Source organism: Syngnathus floridae, chromosome 3, assembly GCF_059516105.1.
Source record: "Syngnathus floridae isolate MCC-2025c chromosome 3, RoL_Sflo_1.0, whole genome shotgun sequence".
Taxonomy (NCBI): Eukaryota; Metazoa; Chordata; class Actinopteri; order Syngnathiformes; family Syngnathidae; genus Syngnathus; species Syngnathus floridae.
In genome coordinates, this window is record NC_142415.1 from 9,948,046 (window position 1) to 9,964,351 (window position 16,306).

At 41.7% G+C, this 16,306-nt stretch overlaps 1 protein-coding gene and 1 long non-coding RNA gene across 10 annotated transcripts in view; one reads left to right on the plus strand and one right to left on the minus strand.

The window, feature by feature from the left end:
- Positions 1-16,306, minus strand: part of baz2ba (bromodomain adjacent to zinc finger domain, 2Ba) — a 77,158-nt gene that overhangs the window by 19,862 nt on the left and 40,990 nt on the right. For 6 of the 9 annotated variants that reach the window (XM_088370676.1, XM_088370683.1, XM_088370678.1 and 3 more), the window contains 11 exons: positions 14,275-14,451; positions 7,488-7,679; positions 7,232-7,393; positions 6,715-6,902; positions 6,422-6,613; positions 5,296-5,907; positions 3,715-4,465; positions 2,328-2,594; positions 1,252-1,312; positions 1,044-1,152; positions 328-429 (listed from right to left, as the gene is read on the minus strand). In XM_088370676.1, the coding sequence (XP_088226802.1) occupies positions 328-429; positions 1,044-1,152; positions 1,252-1,312; positions 2,328-2,594; positions 3,715-4,465; positions 5,296-5,907; positions 6,422-6,613; positions 6,715-6,902; positions 7,232-7,393; positions 7,488-7,679; positions 14,275-14,449 (2,811 nt within the window). In that variant the 5' untranslated portion in view covers positions 14,450-14,451. The remainder of the gene's footprint in view (positions 1-327; positions 430-1,043; positions 1,153-1,251; positions 1,313-2,327; positions 2,595-3,714; positions 4,466-5,295; positions 5,908-6,421; positions 6,614-6,714; positions 6,903-7,231; positions 7,394-7,487; positions 7,680-14,274; positions 14,452-16,306) is intronic. The other 3 variants (XM_088370684.1, XM_088370679.1, XM_088370677.1) reach the window with 2 other exon arrangements.
- On the plus strand, positions 7,520-16,079 carry LOC148400418 (uncharacterized). The gene is made up of 3 exons (XR_015857442.1): positions 7,520-7,765; positions 8,451-8,563; positions 16,061-16,079. It is a non-coding gene; the product is annotated as an uncharacterized LOC148400418 (long non-coding RNA).

The window sequence follows — 16,306 nt, forward strand, 5'->3', positions numbered from 1 at the left end:
GAACAGGGATCAAGGAGAGGGGGAGATAGAGATGGAGAGTCGGGAATGCCATTTGAACATGTATTTCATATCAAGGATGCCCAACTTAATATTTGTGTGCTTGTTATCCTCAATAGTGAGACAATTAAGGGCACAAGTGGAATGGTTAGGGTGTACGGTAGAATCACTATGCCTTATTACTAACGATACTCTTAAAGCACAGTTGTTCTACTACTGAGTGCAAAGCACTTATTAGTTCATTGACCTTAAGATGGATATCAGGGATACCAATAAATGCTCAAATGTCTTTTCATATAAGAGAGAGGGAGAGAGATGAAAGGCGTTCACCTGGGGTCCTTCTCTGGCTTCATAGAAGTCACCAACCCTGATCTTTGCACTGAAGCTAAAATTATCACGCGTGATGCCACTTATTCCATTTCTGGATAGATACTACAGAAGAGAAAATAATAAATGGCGTTGGTTTAGGCAGAAAAAGACGAAATTGGCGACATTGAAAAGCAGCTGGGAGGCTAGACTGGGGACGGGTGGGAGTCTACAGTTACAGTGCATCTGTGCAGCCTTGCTAATCACGATAAAAGCTAAAGGACAGTAACAAAAAGAGCAAAAGCTCTTATGGAAGGAAAAACATTTGTGACCTTGGGGTGCACATTTCAGGCTCTTTCTTACTTCTCCGTGGACTGACATTCTTTTTTAATAGCCTGCTGACTGATGGATGAGCAGTGAGTGGGTACTACTGAGCAGTCATTTTTTTCTATTTGGACCACTGTACTAGAGGCGGTTTGACAATCGCTGTTGAACCAAATAAACATTAACTGCAACGTGCTGTACAAATGAGGCCAAAGCTGTGCATCCCAACACGAATCATTAATCATTGCTTTGTGAAGGGAGAGGTGAGGAAAGTGGCACAAAAAAAGACGCTAAGAATAACTTCTCGCTATTAGGGTCACAGGAAGCTGAATGGGAGTCATAGGGGTACAAGTAGCTTGGGCAAATGTGGAAATTGGGTCAAAAAAAACAGTTTACATTGGTTTGCTTGAGCATACCTTCATCACATCTGGGTATTGTCTCAGTTTCTTGCCACATGGTGCGTAGTAGGCCACATCCCCCTGAGGCCGCCCTGACATGTTTTTGATTCGCGTTTCTCTCCGCCACCTTGGTTTGTGATAACAACAGTCATGAAAAGACATTAATTAAAACATCAAAATAAAAGCAAGTGAAGTGCTCGACGGTACGGATTGAAATGACCCGTACCCCAACTCCAGAGGCGTCATCAAATCCTTCTCATCCATCACCCGCTTCCTCTTTCCTAAACCTGTGGAAAAACATTCAGTGGTAATTTGACAGAAAATGGCACAATTGCACATGCGACATTACATGTCCTCATGTAATTTATGCACAAGTTGCAAGTGCATACTTGTGAACTGTAGCTGCACTAAATTGCTGGAAAATGAATTGAACTTTTCAAACGAAATTGGAAGGATCTGAATCGGTTGGAAAAATGTGAAAGGTAGTAATATGGAAAATATTTTAATAAGGAATGGGCGTGTAAAGATACCAGGTGTCGAATCAATAACAGCCTTATTTGAAGTATCGGTTCTCGTGACGGAGGTTGATTTGTCTCTTGTGGCCATTTGACAATAGGGAACTAAAAGCATACACGTCTGACAGATACCCGTTAAGATGCAATTTCTGTAAGTATACAGGAATGGAAAAGGATAATAGCAATTTTAGGAAAAATGCTGTATTGGGACATACATTGGTCTTCCTCTAAAATGATCTGTCATTGCTTTCTTAGGATATTTGATCCATCAAAACAGCTTTTATTGCTAAACTTTCTCAAGATTGAACGAACTGAACATTTAGTTGTTTCAATCGGTACACAATGTCCACATTCTTTTTTGAAAGTGCCTTGACATTAATCTAAAGCACATAAAATTAGTAAATGAAAAAGGGAGGAAGCGAAATGGCTCACAGCAATGCCTGCTTTGGATACAAAAGTCCTACTTTCTCTGGAAGGTAATCTTGATCCACTGATAGAGCTGTATCAGAACATAGTCTCACAGGCATGCCACTACAAGACCATGGCGGCTTTCTCCAGTTACTGCCTTCTTTCTACTTTTGGAAAGGGACTAATTCCTCTTCAACATATTGTGTTATAGAGCACAGGCAAATGCTTGAATCGAATTGTGCAGCTTTTCTGTGTATATATGGCTTTAATGATGATAAAGTGAACATCTGCTGCTTGCAACAAGTCAGCAGGAGGTACCAAACCAATCTTCATCTCTTTTGTCCCCAAACGAGTCTGCGTTAGATATTTCATACATTACCTAATGGAGAGACGAGGCTGTAGGAGGAGCCAGGAGAGCTGTGATAGGCCAAGGCACTGGAGCTGGTGACAATAGTGGGTGTCTTGATGACCTGGAGATTGAGAGGGGAGCAGCTGGTGGCTGTGTGATTGGCTGAGGTGTTTAGTAGTTCTGGGCCTTTGATTTGCCCGCGGGGAGTCATTTCCTTCTTTGACGAGCTGGATGACAGCGACTTGGATTCCTTTACTTTCTTCCCAGAGATGTCACTGTCTGAGTTGCTGTCAGATTCTAGACAGGAAACCGAGCACAAAGTCACAATGGAATACAGGGAAGCTATTACAAGTTTTTAGCGCTGTAAGCATTTATGGGTTTTTACAGTATACAGACAGGCAACTAATATTTTGAGATAGGGAAACAACCAATATACAACATGCGCCGTGTTGTAAAGCCTCAAAACAATCATCTCAATCGATGGGAATATGGATCCATTACTCCTCAATGGCTCTGTGAAGTTACAGTACTTCGGGAGGAACTGGGACATGCTGTCACACTTCTAAATCCCAAGGTATAAACATGCTTGATTTGTGGCAAGAACACCACACAAAAACTGTAAAGGAATTGTGTAGAGCACCCTGCAATGCCTGCACGATCAAGAGTTTGCGTTCAGTCCACGGAAAAAAAAAAAGTCTGAGGCGGAGATTCCTTAACCAACCCCAACTTAAACCATTAATTCACCAGCTATGGTTTTCCCCCAGACATGACAATTGTGAATATGCAAATTCTCTAGAAACGATTACCACTGCAGGTCATGATTATATTCATTTTCAACATTTAAATTGAATCACAAAGACAAGGAAAATAGTGAACTGCAAACATGTAAGTATGCAATAATTGATCAAATTTATCTTGCAAGGGGATTTCGTAGAAAAAAATGCTCCTAATAGCTGTAAAAAGTGAAGAATAAATAACTTGTGAATGAATGAATTTAACAGATTATTTGTCAATTTTTGGAAAGTGTGAAATTCCCTTTAATATCCTTAATTTTCAAGAGTTGAATAGCTTGCTGCAGTCCATTGGAGCAAATGGATGACACAATTTGACTTTGGATCTAGTCGAGGCACATTCCGCAGACGATGAGAAACTACATTTTAATTTTAGAACTAGAAGCTCAGTTTGTTGGCTGTGCAAACATTGCAATTTGAGGAGTTTTGGAAATGTTGGATATTTTATAAAAGTAACAAGAACTGGTGTTAATTAAAACTTTATCCAATAAAGAAAGTACAGCAAACTTAAAATAAAACTTAAAATTGACTTTTGTTAGAAACAAGCTGAAAGGCTAGTAAAATACAAAAAGAACCACGGGTTAAAGTGCTTTGTGTCGTTTACTGCTGCACATCAAAGTACCAACCTGACAAGCTGTCATCAGAGTCGTCATCCTCCTCTTCCTCTTCTTCAAGGTCATCATCTTCATCGTCGTCGTCATCGCCTGAGTCGTCAGATTCCTTATTAGCAGGGAGACCAGCCGCAGGGTTACAATTACCAGGAATCCCCACCCCAGGAATACCAACACTGGGGATGCCGACACCTGGGATCCCGATCCCTGACTCTCCCCCACGAAACAAATCCACTAAAGATTGTACCAAGTGGTTCTGAGAGAAGCCTTTCCAGTTTGCTAAAGGCCCTGTTTGTCCCGGTCCTTGTGCCAAGCCTGGTGTCTGTCCCTTGCCCTTTGGGGTCTTGCTCTTTCTGGATCCATAGCTCGTGACATGAGGTGAGGTAGTAGGCGGCTGCGACGGAAGCCCAACCTGGGCACTTGTTTGGGTCCTACTCACCCCTGTGCTGAGATTGACAGGCATTGACCCGCCGTCAGAATCGCACTGAGGGGACTTGCCTTGAGAGGCAGAGTTTTTGCGAGGTTTGGTGATGAGGGCCAAAGGTGCGTCCTGAGTGGTGCTTTGGATGACTCCGTTGGGGTGATTCGGTTCAGGAAGCCCGAGCAGGGCGCTCGAGAGGAAGAGGTTGGAGTGATTGTTCTGGGGTGGAGGAGGAGGCAAAGCGGGTGGCAACGGAGAAGAAGACAGAGACTTCCCCTTGGGAGACTTGTTTGGCCCCTGCTTCCTTAGCTCAGCTGGGAACGTCTGCCCTTGGGACATGAGAGTCTGGGAACAGGAGAAGAGGAGAGAGAAAACAAGAAGAGGCAGCAGGGAGTTGGGGAGGGGAGGGTGGCAAAAATGAGAGGCACAATGAAAGGTCAGAAGGAAAATGGAACAAAGTGCAGTTGCTTGAGCTGTCAGTTTGTATCACTGTTGATTGTTTGAGCAGCTGACTAACTACAATGCAGACCACTGGTACAGTTAACTGAGAGGGAGGGGGGGTTCTCCTACAATAACCGCAGGCATGGTACTGCGGAGAATTCAAAAACAAGACACTGGTTGTCTTTCTAAAAATGCCAAATATCCAGTTATTTGATTTGACAATCTCAATGATCATTTGCCCCCTGACATCAAGCTTCCTTGAGTCTGTCTTTCAGAAAAAAGGTTATATTTTAGCATTGTACTTTCAACTAAATGTGATATGAAGTGAAACAAATCAATTTCATAGACCATGAAATACAGTAAAGTGCTGAGAACCACAGGGGGAATTTAGGCCACTGAGCCGCTATGCTTCTAAAACAGAAAAAATGGGAAATGAGTCACACACAATAAGATGAGCTCATTAGGTTTAGCAATTTGATTGTGATGCTGCCATTCAAATGTAAACCAAGGAACATGATCGTCTGAAAATCTTTGAAAAGATGAACTGTATGAGTGACAGAACATTTTTTGATTCGGAAAGTGTGTTTTGCATTAAGGTGTGGAGGAGGAGTTTTTAATATGATCTCTTATCACTGGTGGCTCTGGACCATGTAGAATGCGAAATAAAAACAACAGTGTGATTGCGTTGCTTTTAGGGCTTGACGTCCTCAATTCAATTGAGTTGGTCGGCTTACCTGTTTCAGTCTAAATTCATTGATCTGTGCAAGTGAGTCTTCAAGCAGTTTCCTCCTGTTGTTGGCTTTGGCACTGCCCGCAGTAACGTACTGCGGTGGCTTGACCGAGGACTTGTGGGGGCTCGTTACAGATGAGGTCAAAGTGAAATCCTTCGGGGAGGTAGACAGCGGGAAGGCCGAGCATGGCGGGGAGGGCACTGAAACGGGCTTGGGGGAGGAGGAGAGGGCGAGGGGCAGGTGCTGTGGGGAAGAGGAGGAGGGCAGCAGTTTGGGACGTTTGGGAGATGCAGAGCTGGCGAGCGCATTTGGAGAGTGGGTGAGGGCGATGGGGGAGGAAGACGGCGAGGACTCCCTGTGGGACTGGCTGAGGAGTGCCAAGGACTTTGAGTTGGCAGCCAGACCAGTGGACTGGATCACACTGAAATGTTGTTCAGGTCTGGATCTGGAAGAGTGTATAGCCAGTGGTGAGGTTTGGGACAGGATCGGGGGAGACACTGAGTGGGCGATGGGAATGAGGCTTGGGGGGTTGGAGGGGGCTGTCTGCATGTGGTTGTCCTGGTCTTCCGCTGTGTGGAGCCCAGAGTCTGTCTTTCCAGTAACTGGTATCAGAACCTGGAGAAGAAAAAAGAAATCTTGAACAAAGTAGTCAATTTTGATTGTGTTGCACTTTTTTTTTTTGTAAAAGTCAGATCCTTTATGTGTGGCCCGGTCAATCTGATCCGTCCACGTCCTTTAGAATCAGTAGTGCTGGTTGTTATAACTTAAAAACTGTACAAGGTGTAGGGCTGTTTCACTAACGAAATCAGATTTTAAATTTTGTCTTCTGATTGTCTGTCCAAAGCAAACCTGCTACTGCCAGATTCGACTAGCTAAGCCAAACTTGCTACAGGCAGGTTCGACTAGCTAAGCACATCTGTAACCCTGAGGCATTTGACTTCTTTTAGTTTTTTGCCATGATATTAGATAAATACTGATTCTGAACTACTCCAGCTGCATGCTGTTTTTATAAAGTGTAAACACTGATGGTAGTGGTTGTATTAAAAAGCAGATTAATTGATTATTATTAGGTCCTTGATGAAGTCCCCAAATGTACAGCCCACCATTGATGTTGATCATTTATATTCACCTTTGTTTTCTTCTTCAGCTGTTTCTCAGAGTCTGACAAATCATCGTCCTCGTCTTCGTCGTCGTCCTCTTCATCATCCTCCGCGAGGTCCTCCAAATCACTGCTGAGGGACCCGTCGCTTGAGCTGTCTGAAGATGTCCCTGTTTCACTGTTACTTACTCCGGAAGCCTCTGCTGCCTTCTTACGTTGCTTCTGAGAAAAGACAAAATAATCATACAACATACATATGTATGATCTACATTTAACATGAAGTGTTAGCGAACTGGTAAAATTGTTAAGACCCTACAACTTACCCTTTCCTTAGTTTTCAGAGCAGGTTTTTCCACCATCTTAGCAGGGCTATTCTGGCAGGGACTATTGGAGGGCTCTGCTTTTTTGGTTAGATTGGTCGAAGCCTGGACAGGAGTTGGACTTGGGCAAAAAGTCCCTGGCTGTGTTGTGGGCGGGCAGACACTGCTGCCGTTTACTGCGCCATTCATCCCTTCAAAGATAAAGAATGTGTGTTTCACCTAATAACTTTTCAGAGAACGTGGATACACAATCTAATAAAATATCTGGAACCAAATACAGAATGGACTGAAGCAAATATTGATTTGAGCATCGAACTCATCAAACAGGCTGGCTGCAAAATATACAAGGCCAATACTAACGGCTGACATAATAAAAGAGAGTGAAATTGAAAGGTGCGGGAAAGAAGATTACGAGAGGAAAACAAAAAAGGGCTGTGTGTGGCTAGATGTCAAACAATGAATTTGTCTTGGAAAAAGGAAAAACTGATCAGGGAGCATTATTACAAAATGTGTCGCATACCTTTCGGTGGCTCTTGGCTATTCTTGCTGGGCATTCTCATCTGAACAGGACTGGCGCTATGGTTTGGCTGAATATGAGGGGTAAAGAATGGAGGGAAACCTATGAAAGACGGAAGAAAGCTGGCGGCTCCACGCCCATGGGCTTCAGCAGCTCGCCACCACTCTGTCACGGAGGGAAAGAACACTACGTTTACAACTCAGAAGACAAATATCAGTCCTTATGTTCCAGTTCTTGCACCCCCACCCCTCAATCTTACCAGACAAGGCTCCAAGCTGGGGGTGGGCAGCCAGAGCAGCTGACATGCCTAGAGAGCCAAGGCCTCCAAACTCTGGCCTGCCCACTCCAGCAGTGTAGAGGGCCCCAAAGGCTGGGTGGTTGACCAGAGGAAAGGCACTTGACAATGTGGAACCAATGAAGGGCTGCTCTCCTGCTGCTCCAAACAGACGGCCTGATGAAAATCAACCAAAGTGGAAGCTTTCAAATGTGCTCAGAAGTCAAATTAGGCCTGCCAAACAAAGTTGGAAAACTTTCCATGTAAGTACAACACAACGACAATACCCTTCATTTTACAACTGTTTTCAAACATTTGTTGGCTTAATTTGTGTTCAGCATATATATTTTAATGAGAATCATTTAAGGACAGTTTTATTTTCCTATTTCGTTGGCGTCAGGCGTCCTCGTACTCTATCTGTAAACTCTCACTTTACAGGGGACCCCAAAAATTAAAGGTTTGTTCAACAATTAGCATTGCTTTGCCATTTTCAACACTTTAGATTGGTCACTAATTTGTAAAAGTGACACTCACACACCTCTGGATTGACCAAAAGAAAGAATAGGAATATAAAAAAAAAATACTCAATTCACCAAAATGTAACTTATGAGGTTTTTGCCCCAACGCCAGCGGACTTGGTGTAAAATTGAGATGCACAGATAGAACATATCTGCATGATATTCAGGGAGGTAAATAAAGATCATGTTCTATTTGTATTAAGAATTAACATTTTAAATGGAATCTGCAGAATTTGAGGGCATTAACGTACTGACTGCATCAGCATGAAAGATTTCACTGGTCGAAACGGTTTATCATCATCTACTATTGTGTGCTAGTATGTCTTCTGAGTTCCTAAATGTCAGAACATGTGAATGCAACCAGTTATTTTCTGAGGAAAAAAAAGTGCGCGTGTAACCATTTTCCTATCTTTTTGGTATTCAATTTCAGCACAGAAGAATACTTCATCAACATCATCGTCCCCGAGACTTTTCCTGAGCACGATCATTTCCGACAGGGGCGGCTGCCACGTATTACCTCCTCCCGGAGTCAGATGCAATTTGGTGTGAGCATATTTCATGCAAATTCAATTTCTGCTCCAGAAAAGGAGAGCACGCCTGCATGATGCCTCTGCATAAGCAAGTAATACACATGTGGGGGGAAAGTGATGACGGAAGTAAAGGAGTGCGCTGTGCAAGGCGCAGATGAATATATCAAACTCATACACATGCACACACTAAAACGTAAAACGCATTCAGAAAGCTGGAAATTCATTTATTATTTAAATAACTGCATTATGGGAATTTACAGTATAGTATAGTATAGTATAGTATAGTATAGTATAGTATAGTATAGTATAGTACAGTACAGTACAGTACAGTACAGTACAGTACAGTACAGTACAGTACAGTACAGTATAAAGTCCTCTGAATTACGACAGTATATTATTTTTAAAAAGTTTGACGGAGGGAAATGTATCTAAGATTTATTGAAGGTTGTTTGAGCACTACTACCCATCATAAGGGCCGGGTACTTATGAGGTTTTTGTTATCACTAGTAAGCCTATTTAGCTGAGAAATTATGCAATACTAACATGCTAGCAGTTGTTATGCTAACATATACCAAGACAGGATTTTACTTTAACTAGCCTCGGACGTATTACTACTAGTTGAATTTGTTACAAATTACTCCTTCATAAACCGAAAAATTCTTGCTTCAAATGCAATCCGTGGAAATTGGCTTAGCAACACTGCAGGTACACAGCTCAAAGAGTGTGCCGTTATCAATGACTGTTGCATACGGAAGCGAGTACTCATCGCGCATGTGCTATTTTTGCTGCAGTATACAGGTGTTGATTTTTTTTTGTCAAGCCTATTTAATCCAATGGTAACAACATAGAAGAAGCGAAACGCACTAACATCGTGGCTTGAGCAACCAGTTGCAAGCCATGAGCCAGGGATAAACGTTTCAAAGAGTTTAAAGCTTTTTTATAATTATTTAAAGTAATTTCGTATTGTGCTTGGCATTTTGGGGGCATGAAATTAAGTACAAAACAAATTTGGACTGGATTCCGTGTTTTCAGGCCACATAAAAAAAGTACTTTCATTTAAAAGAAAAATCGGCTCTAAAGAAATCGGCTCTGATGAAACGGCTTTAATGATCAGACAGTAACATGCTGTATAATTTGGCGGCAACCGTGACAGAGTATATGATTAAAAAGTAATTTCATTATGTGTTAGGGAAAACGGTAATGCAGGTACGTAATGCCATCACTTATAATGCCACTACTACAAACACTAGTCCGATCATTCTATCGTGGAGGTGTCCAAACCCAGAACTCGAGGGCCACCCTGCGACCTCAAATGATCACGATCATCATATGGCTTCTTCAGAGCTTGCTGATGAGTTAACCATTTGAATCGGGTGTATTGGCGGAGGGAGAAATGTAAATACAACATGCAGGATAGCGGCCATTGAGAACTGGAGCTGGTCATGCTTCCACTCATGCACTGAATTGTCCTTCTAGTGAGCACAAATAAAGCATATGGACCTTAAGATGGATATCAAGGATATTGAAACTCAAACGAGTGTCCATTGTATTTCTTAAGCAACAATCAGGGTTGAAGTATGAGTGCGTCACCTTTTGCGTCTGCTTCAAGGCCTTTCTTGAGCACGACAGCAAAATCAGCCTGGTGAATGCCATTAGAATACGCTGAATATGTAATGCAAGCCTCAGCAACCCGGGTTACGGTGAGTAAAGATAAACGACTGCAATGCGAACCGCGCAAAAGGCCAACATATGCAGCATTGGCTTACGCCTGCGGTGCCCACCCTTCCACATCGACACCCGCACCCAGGCACCCTCCCTTCGCAGGCAACACAAAGTGACATCTGCAAATGCCTCTTTATTATTAATGTCGGCTTCCGGAAGGCGAATAATTAAATTGAAAAAATTTCAAGTAAGGAAAGACACAGCTAGGATTTACCTACTCTCTCACTTACTCACTCACTCGCTCACTCACTCACTCCCCCGCTCACTCCCTCCCTCGCCCTCATTCTGTTTCAATCCTCCCTCCACTCTGACAAACTGCACCGCCCGCTTTTTTCATGTTTGGATGCTGCCGAAGGGGGATTAATTTGTTGTTTGTTGCAGTCAATCAAATTTCCACAGACAGATTTAAGTTAATTGCATCCGTGAGTTGATCCCAGAAGGAGAGCGCTATGAGCACAGATCAGCTTTTTATTCTCCAAGTGATATCCTCATCAATGACACAGGCACACACAGAGGCGCGTGCATACGCCGCGTCTTTTAGTCTATCAGTGTTCTTTTTCTAAGTGTAAGAGGCACATTGAACCTTGAATCAAGTCATAATACGGTATCTCTGATGTTACCTGCATTCCATTTGACATTCTTTTGTGTGAGTCTGTCTGAGAAGAGACTTTTTTCCCTTTTAATTAAACTTGAGATACAGGAAGAAATAAATGACTTGACACAAAACCTTTTCATCTAAATAGGCATCTGGTTCATAGTACAGAGGTACCTTGACTTAAGAGTGACCCAACTGACAAGTTTTTTTAGATAAAAGCAGCAGGGGTGTTAGATGGTAAAATAATAATAAATAACAATAAGACTCATCACTTAGCAATCAAAAGTGAAAGTGAAATATAAAAACAGCTACATGTTTTTTTTTATTGCCACTCGTAGTTTACTGCCAAATTAAACATAAAAATTAATCTGCCGCGAAACAGGATTCATGTTATGCAGTTACTGAGTCACTTAGTTGAGAAACTCTTCTTTGTGTCTCTATGACTATTATGATAGAGCTACCCGATGGCCAAGGCACAGACCAACATCTAATATATATTTTCAAAGCATTCATCATGGCAGTCACTTATATGCATATTTACCGTATTTTTCGAATTAGTATTATAGAATTAGTAAGTTTTTTTTTTTTTCAAATGAAATAGCCTCGCGGGTACAACTGCTATTCAGTGGCGCCCCCTGAACACGGTTGCCGTTATGCTGGGAAGCGATGTGACCTTGTAATTTACTAGTCATACTAAAACGTGCTGAAACTTTTTGTCAGAGCGCTGTGTACAACCAGTATGGATCAACAAATTCATCAAATGATCCATATATAAGGCGCTCTGCATATAAAGCGCACTGTGTTTTTTTGAGTAAATTTGAAGTTTTGAAGTGCGCCTAATAGTGCGGAAAATACGGTAGGTATCGGAGGGATGTCTGAGTTCCCGACTTTTAAAAATTGCAGCGGTCTAGGCCATTCATGTAATCGTTGGGAACTACCATGTTGGTGACCCCTACAGAGGACTGTACTGTGTAAAAACTACATTTTACGTCACTTGAAAACAGCTTTTACACCCTCCCCTGTTACTTAACAGAACTTAATTTTTGCCATGTTTCCTTGTTTTGGTTTATGATTTAATTCTTTAATTCAATGTTCATCAGAAAAGATGGATAAATTGCAAAATAAAGCAACCTGCAATTTCACTGTGATGCAAAAAATGTAAATTGATGGTAGCCAAAATTCACTTGTAATTAATATTTTCCCTCCCAATATAGAGCAAAACTAACTTAGAAATTAGGGCACTTTTAAGTTAAGATATGGCTGTATTTAGCTTTAATTAAACTAAAATGCCACTGGAAAGCGATGACTTTACACAAAACCTTTCAGCCTAAATGGACAGCATCTGGTCGTGTATAGTAGCTGCACAAAAAGGGATATTTTACAAAAGAAATGGTTTGCTTGCAGAAAGTTCATAGAGCTAACCTCGCATTTCATTTGATGCTCTGCCTAAAATCGCTTATCTCGAAAATCTGAGCTTGCGTAATGGCACAGAGGGATCAGAATGATGTATAATGCATGAGAAAGGAGATGTTTTAATGGCATCTTCTTCAGCCCAATATTGAGAGGACAAGGAAAAGCAAAAACACGATGCTTAATTTTACGCTTTCCTTCCTTTATCTTGTAACAGAAAAATTGGGTTCTGCTCCAGGAAAAAGCTGGATGCATGCAAATCCCTGTCCAATGTGATTTGCTGCGTGTGTGTGTGCCTGCATGCGTGTGTGTGCGTGACGTCGATAGCAAGAGATTAAGTGAGTTGGGGTGAAAGGGTGTGCACAAATCATTTACTCTTTCTCACAGGGGATAATCAAAAATACATCTTGAAAAAGTATGCACACTTCTCTAATGAGTCAACAAGGTGAGCAAAATACGGCCCGTGGGCTACATGCCAGCATTGACATCAATACGAAAGGTTTGTTTGTTGCGTTCATTTTTTATAAGTAAAATCCATAACTAATTTTCTTAGAGCACTTAACCTCACTGCTGGAGCCTTACCCTGATGACCTTGTGTACGACGTGGGAAACACCCCGGACTGATCGCCAGCCAAGGCACACATGGGGAATAAACTGAGGAATTTTGCATTTGTCTTTTATTAGTTTCTCATTAAATAATTGGTTAATTATAGTCAAACAACTTTACTTAATGTATTGGTACATTTATTATGCAAAATGAGTACTACGCTTTGATTATTTGAATAAATGTTTTATTCATTACATGAATTTAGTCATTTCTTCCTAAAATTATTTAGTTACAAATTTCCTAATTTTTATCGTTTTTATTAATTCATTAAATATTTAGATTTTTTATTGGGAATAAAAAATATTATTATAAACCATTTTACATATAACTTTGTATTCATTTTATTACATAAATACTATTATTTACACTTAATTTCTGTAAATAATCTATAAATATTAGATTTAAAACAGGAGAATGATTTATTATTATTATTTAATCATTAAAATAAACTGATAAACATTTGTCTAATTTGGAGCACCAAAGCCCCTAAGCACAGTGTGCCCACCCTTGCAAAGTATTGCACCCATGTCATATGCAGTGTATACAGAGTGAATGAAAGATGTTAAATCATGCAGGATGAGGCGAGGCTCTCTCTTTTACCCCCCCCTCCCTCACACACACACACACACACACACATTTGCAAACAGACATACTGCCATAAACATACTATATACACATGCACACACATTGTCGTGCTGAGCTCGACTGAGGCAGCTGGAGCCATCGAGCTGAAGGTTGTCAGGAGACATGGCCAAGCATGTGTGTGTTTCTCACACAAAAGAAGCCCATAATTGTTTGGGATTCATTAATGCAGGAGCTTTTCAATTGCAACCAAAGCTGTCAGCAAGGGGAATATAAATGCTGGTAGTTGGGAAAGAGGTGTATTCACATCCGACTAACTGTATAATTAATACGGCGGGAAACTCATTCTCATGCTAAAGAAAGGAGGATTCTGAATGCTATCACGACATGAAGGTGACCACATTTGTCACTTTTAATAGTTTAGAATAGTGATTCTAAAATGTGGTTTGTTGAAGAATCACATTAAATGTACAAACTGTGCAGAATTGAAATCCAGTATGACGCATTTGTGACGTTCAGTCATATTTAACTTGTAAGAACACTCCATTTGCATTTAACCTTTGACAACTGTCCACCCATTCGCACAAAACAGTTTAGAGGATTCAAACACCCCAAAATTTGTTTATTTAAAACATTTTGACTCATGTGGAAAATAGATGTGTTGATTTAATTGAAGAAAAAAAAAACACCCATTAAACCTTTGCCTTGTTTTTGCTTGTTGCACGTGCAGCGTGACTTTTGATTTGACTTGTTTTATTGATCAAACTGACCAATGACTGACCCGGGACGAAAAAAAAGTGTTTCTTACCAGAGGTGCTAAGGGTGGATCCCAGAGCCGAGGGGCTTGGGGCCAGGCTGCTCTTTGAGTGGGGAGCGGGAGATGATGAGGAAGAGGAGGATGAGGAGGAAGAGGCCGCAGGGGAGGAGGTGCGCGCAGCAGACAGGGTGGGCGCAGGGGAGGCCAGCCGCTCTCCAGACTCCATATCTGTCAAACACAATCCAATCAACGGGGTTACAATAGCAAAAACACACGCACACAAACCTTAGTGCATACACACGCATGCAAACGGACACACCTGCACAACATTTCCAGTGCGTACACACACACACACACACACACACGCACGCACGCACGCACACACGCTGACACTTTTCCTTTCACATCTCACTTCCCCTGAACAATATTTCTATTTAGCCATGCTCACTGCCTCTCAGCTTCTATTGATTCTATGCGAGCTTGCAAGGAGAACATCAGTCTAAGAGCCAATTGCAGACAACAAAGCATATTTTGACTTTGGGTACACGGGAAAACTGCAGCTATCCCAAACGCGGTTTCAGCTTTCGCTCTTGTGTATGCTGAGATGTCTATGATTTAAGGTTCCAAAAGTCTATAGTCATTTTAGGGTAATTTTCAGCAAACCCTTCATGGGCAAGCAGAACTCTGTTTTGCCTTGATGTCCCCTTATGTTGAAAAACAACATTTACATTCATGTTTGTGTGTCAAATCCATTGTAAAATTTCTAGCTTGGGGGATTTAGTTTGATGGCTGAACAAGGACTTGAATGTTCTCTTTCAACAATTTTTAGGTGATCTTATACATAATAGATACACAGCAATTTTGGGAACATAATTACTGCCATCTTTTCCTCCCATTAAAATGAAAGGAAATGCCAGTAACCTGTTCCTGTGGCCACCAAAAGCAAAAAAGAAAATGAATTACAATGTGTTTAAAAAAAACGAATGCACACATTCAATAATAGCAATGATGTTAGAGAATATTACGCTTTTTGCAACATTTTGTCAATTTGCTTTCCTTTTTTTCCACGCTCACTCATTTTGACTCTATGCTTAATGCACCGCCATCTAATGGTAGAGTGAAGCAGAATCCTCAATCAATTTTTTGCTCGCAACACTAAAACAAGTAAATAAATCAACAAACACAAGCTTGCAACTCAATACCACAAGTACACCGAATGAATCCAGAAAAACTGGTGATATCTGTGATACGCTGGCCTTGACTAAGAAATTCCATAAAGAGATCTTCTGCGGCCTTCGCAACAACATGAAGAGTTTTTTAAAGTGACGGACGCATTACCACCGCATCAGTCACATTACTACCGCGCCAGCCATTATCAACCCATCAGCAACAGAAACTCTCACAAGAAGAATTTCGTCAGCCAAACATCCAACTTACATTAGCCAACTTTAATCTGCTTCCGTTTACAAAAGCAAGGTGCCCACACAGTCGCCAGCGCATGCAGCCAAACATATATGAAAGCGGAATCCAAACATCAATTTGCGTGCACGCATGCACCAACACTCACACAACACACACACACAACACTCACACACACACGCACAGTCACCTCCCCAGTCTCACACGTCAACCTGACTCTTTTCCTGTCTTCTTTTGCCACATCCCTCTGCCTGACACTAATCCAGCAATGGAAATCCCCCTCAAAAGCGCAGTTTGCAGATTGTGTTTTACAGGCAGGCTTTGTTATTGTGTCATTACATATAAACAGTCTCTTCCTCCATCTCTTTTGCCTTCCCCCTTTTCCGCCACCCCCTCCCTACCTCCCTCTCCTCTGCAGAGCCACTGATTAAATCTCTGAGACAAAAGCTGCTATCCTCTGAATATCAAGTATCAGCCTTTCGCCAGGAGCAACACTGACAAGAGCGAGGGAAAGAGGGGGTGAGAAAGAGGCGCAGATGACAAGGAAACCTGCTGCAGTCCACAGGGAGGAGGCTGCTGTGCCGTTCATCTTGGACAGCCATTGCTGCAGTGAAAAAAAAAAAAAAAAAAACCATGGCGGTTGTCTAATTATGAGCAAGGTCAA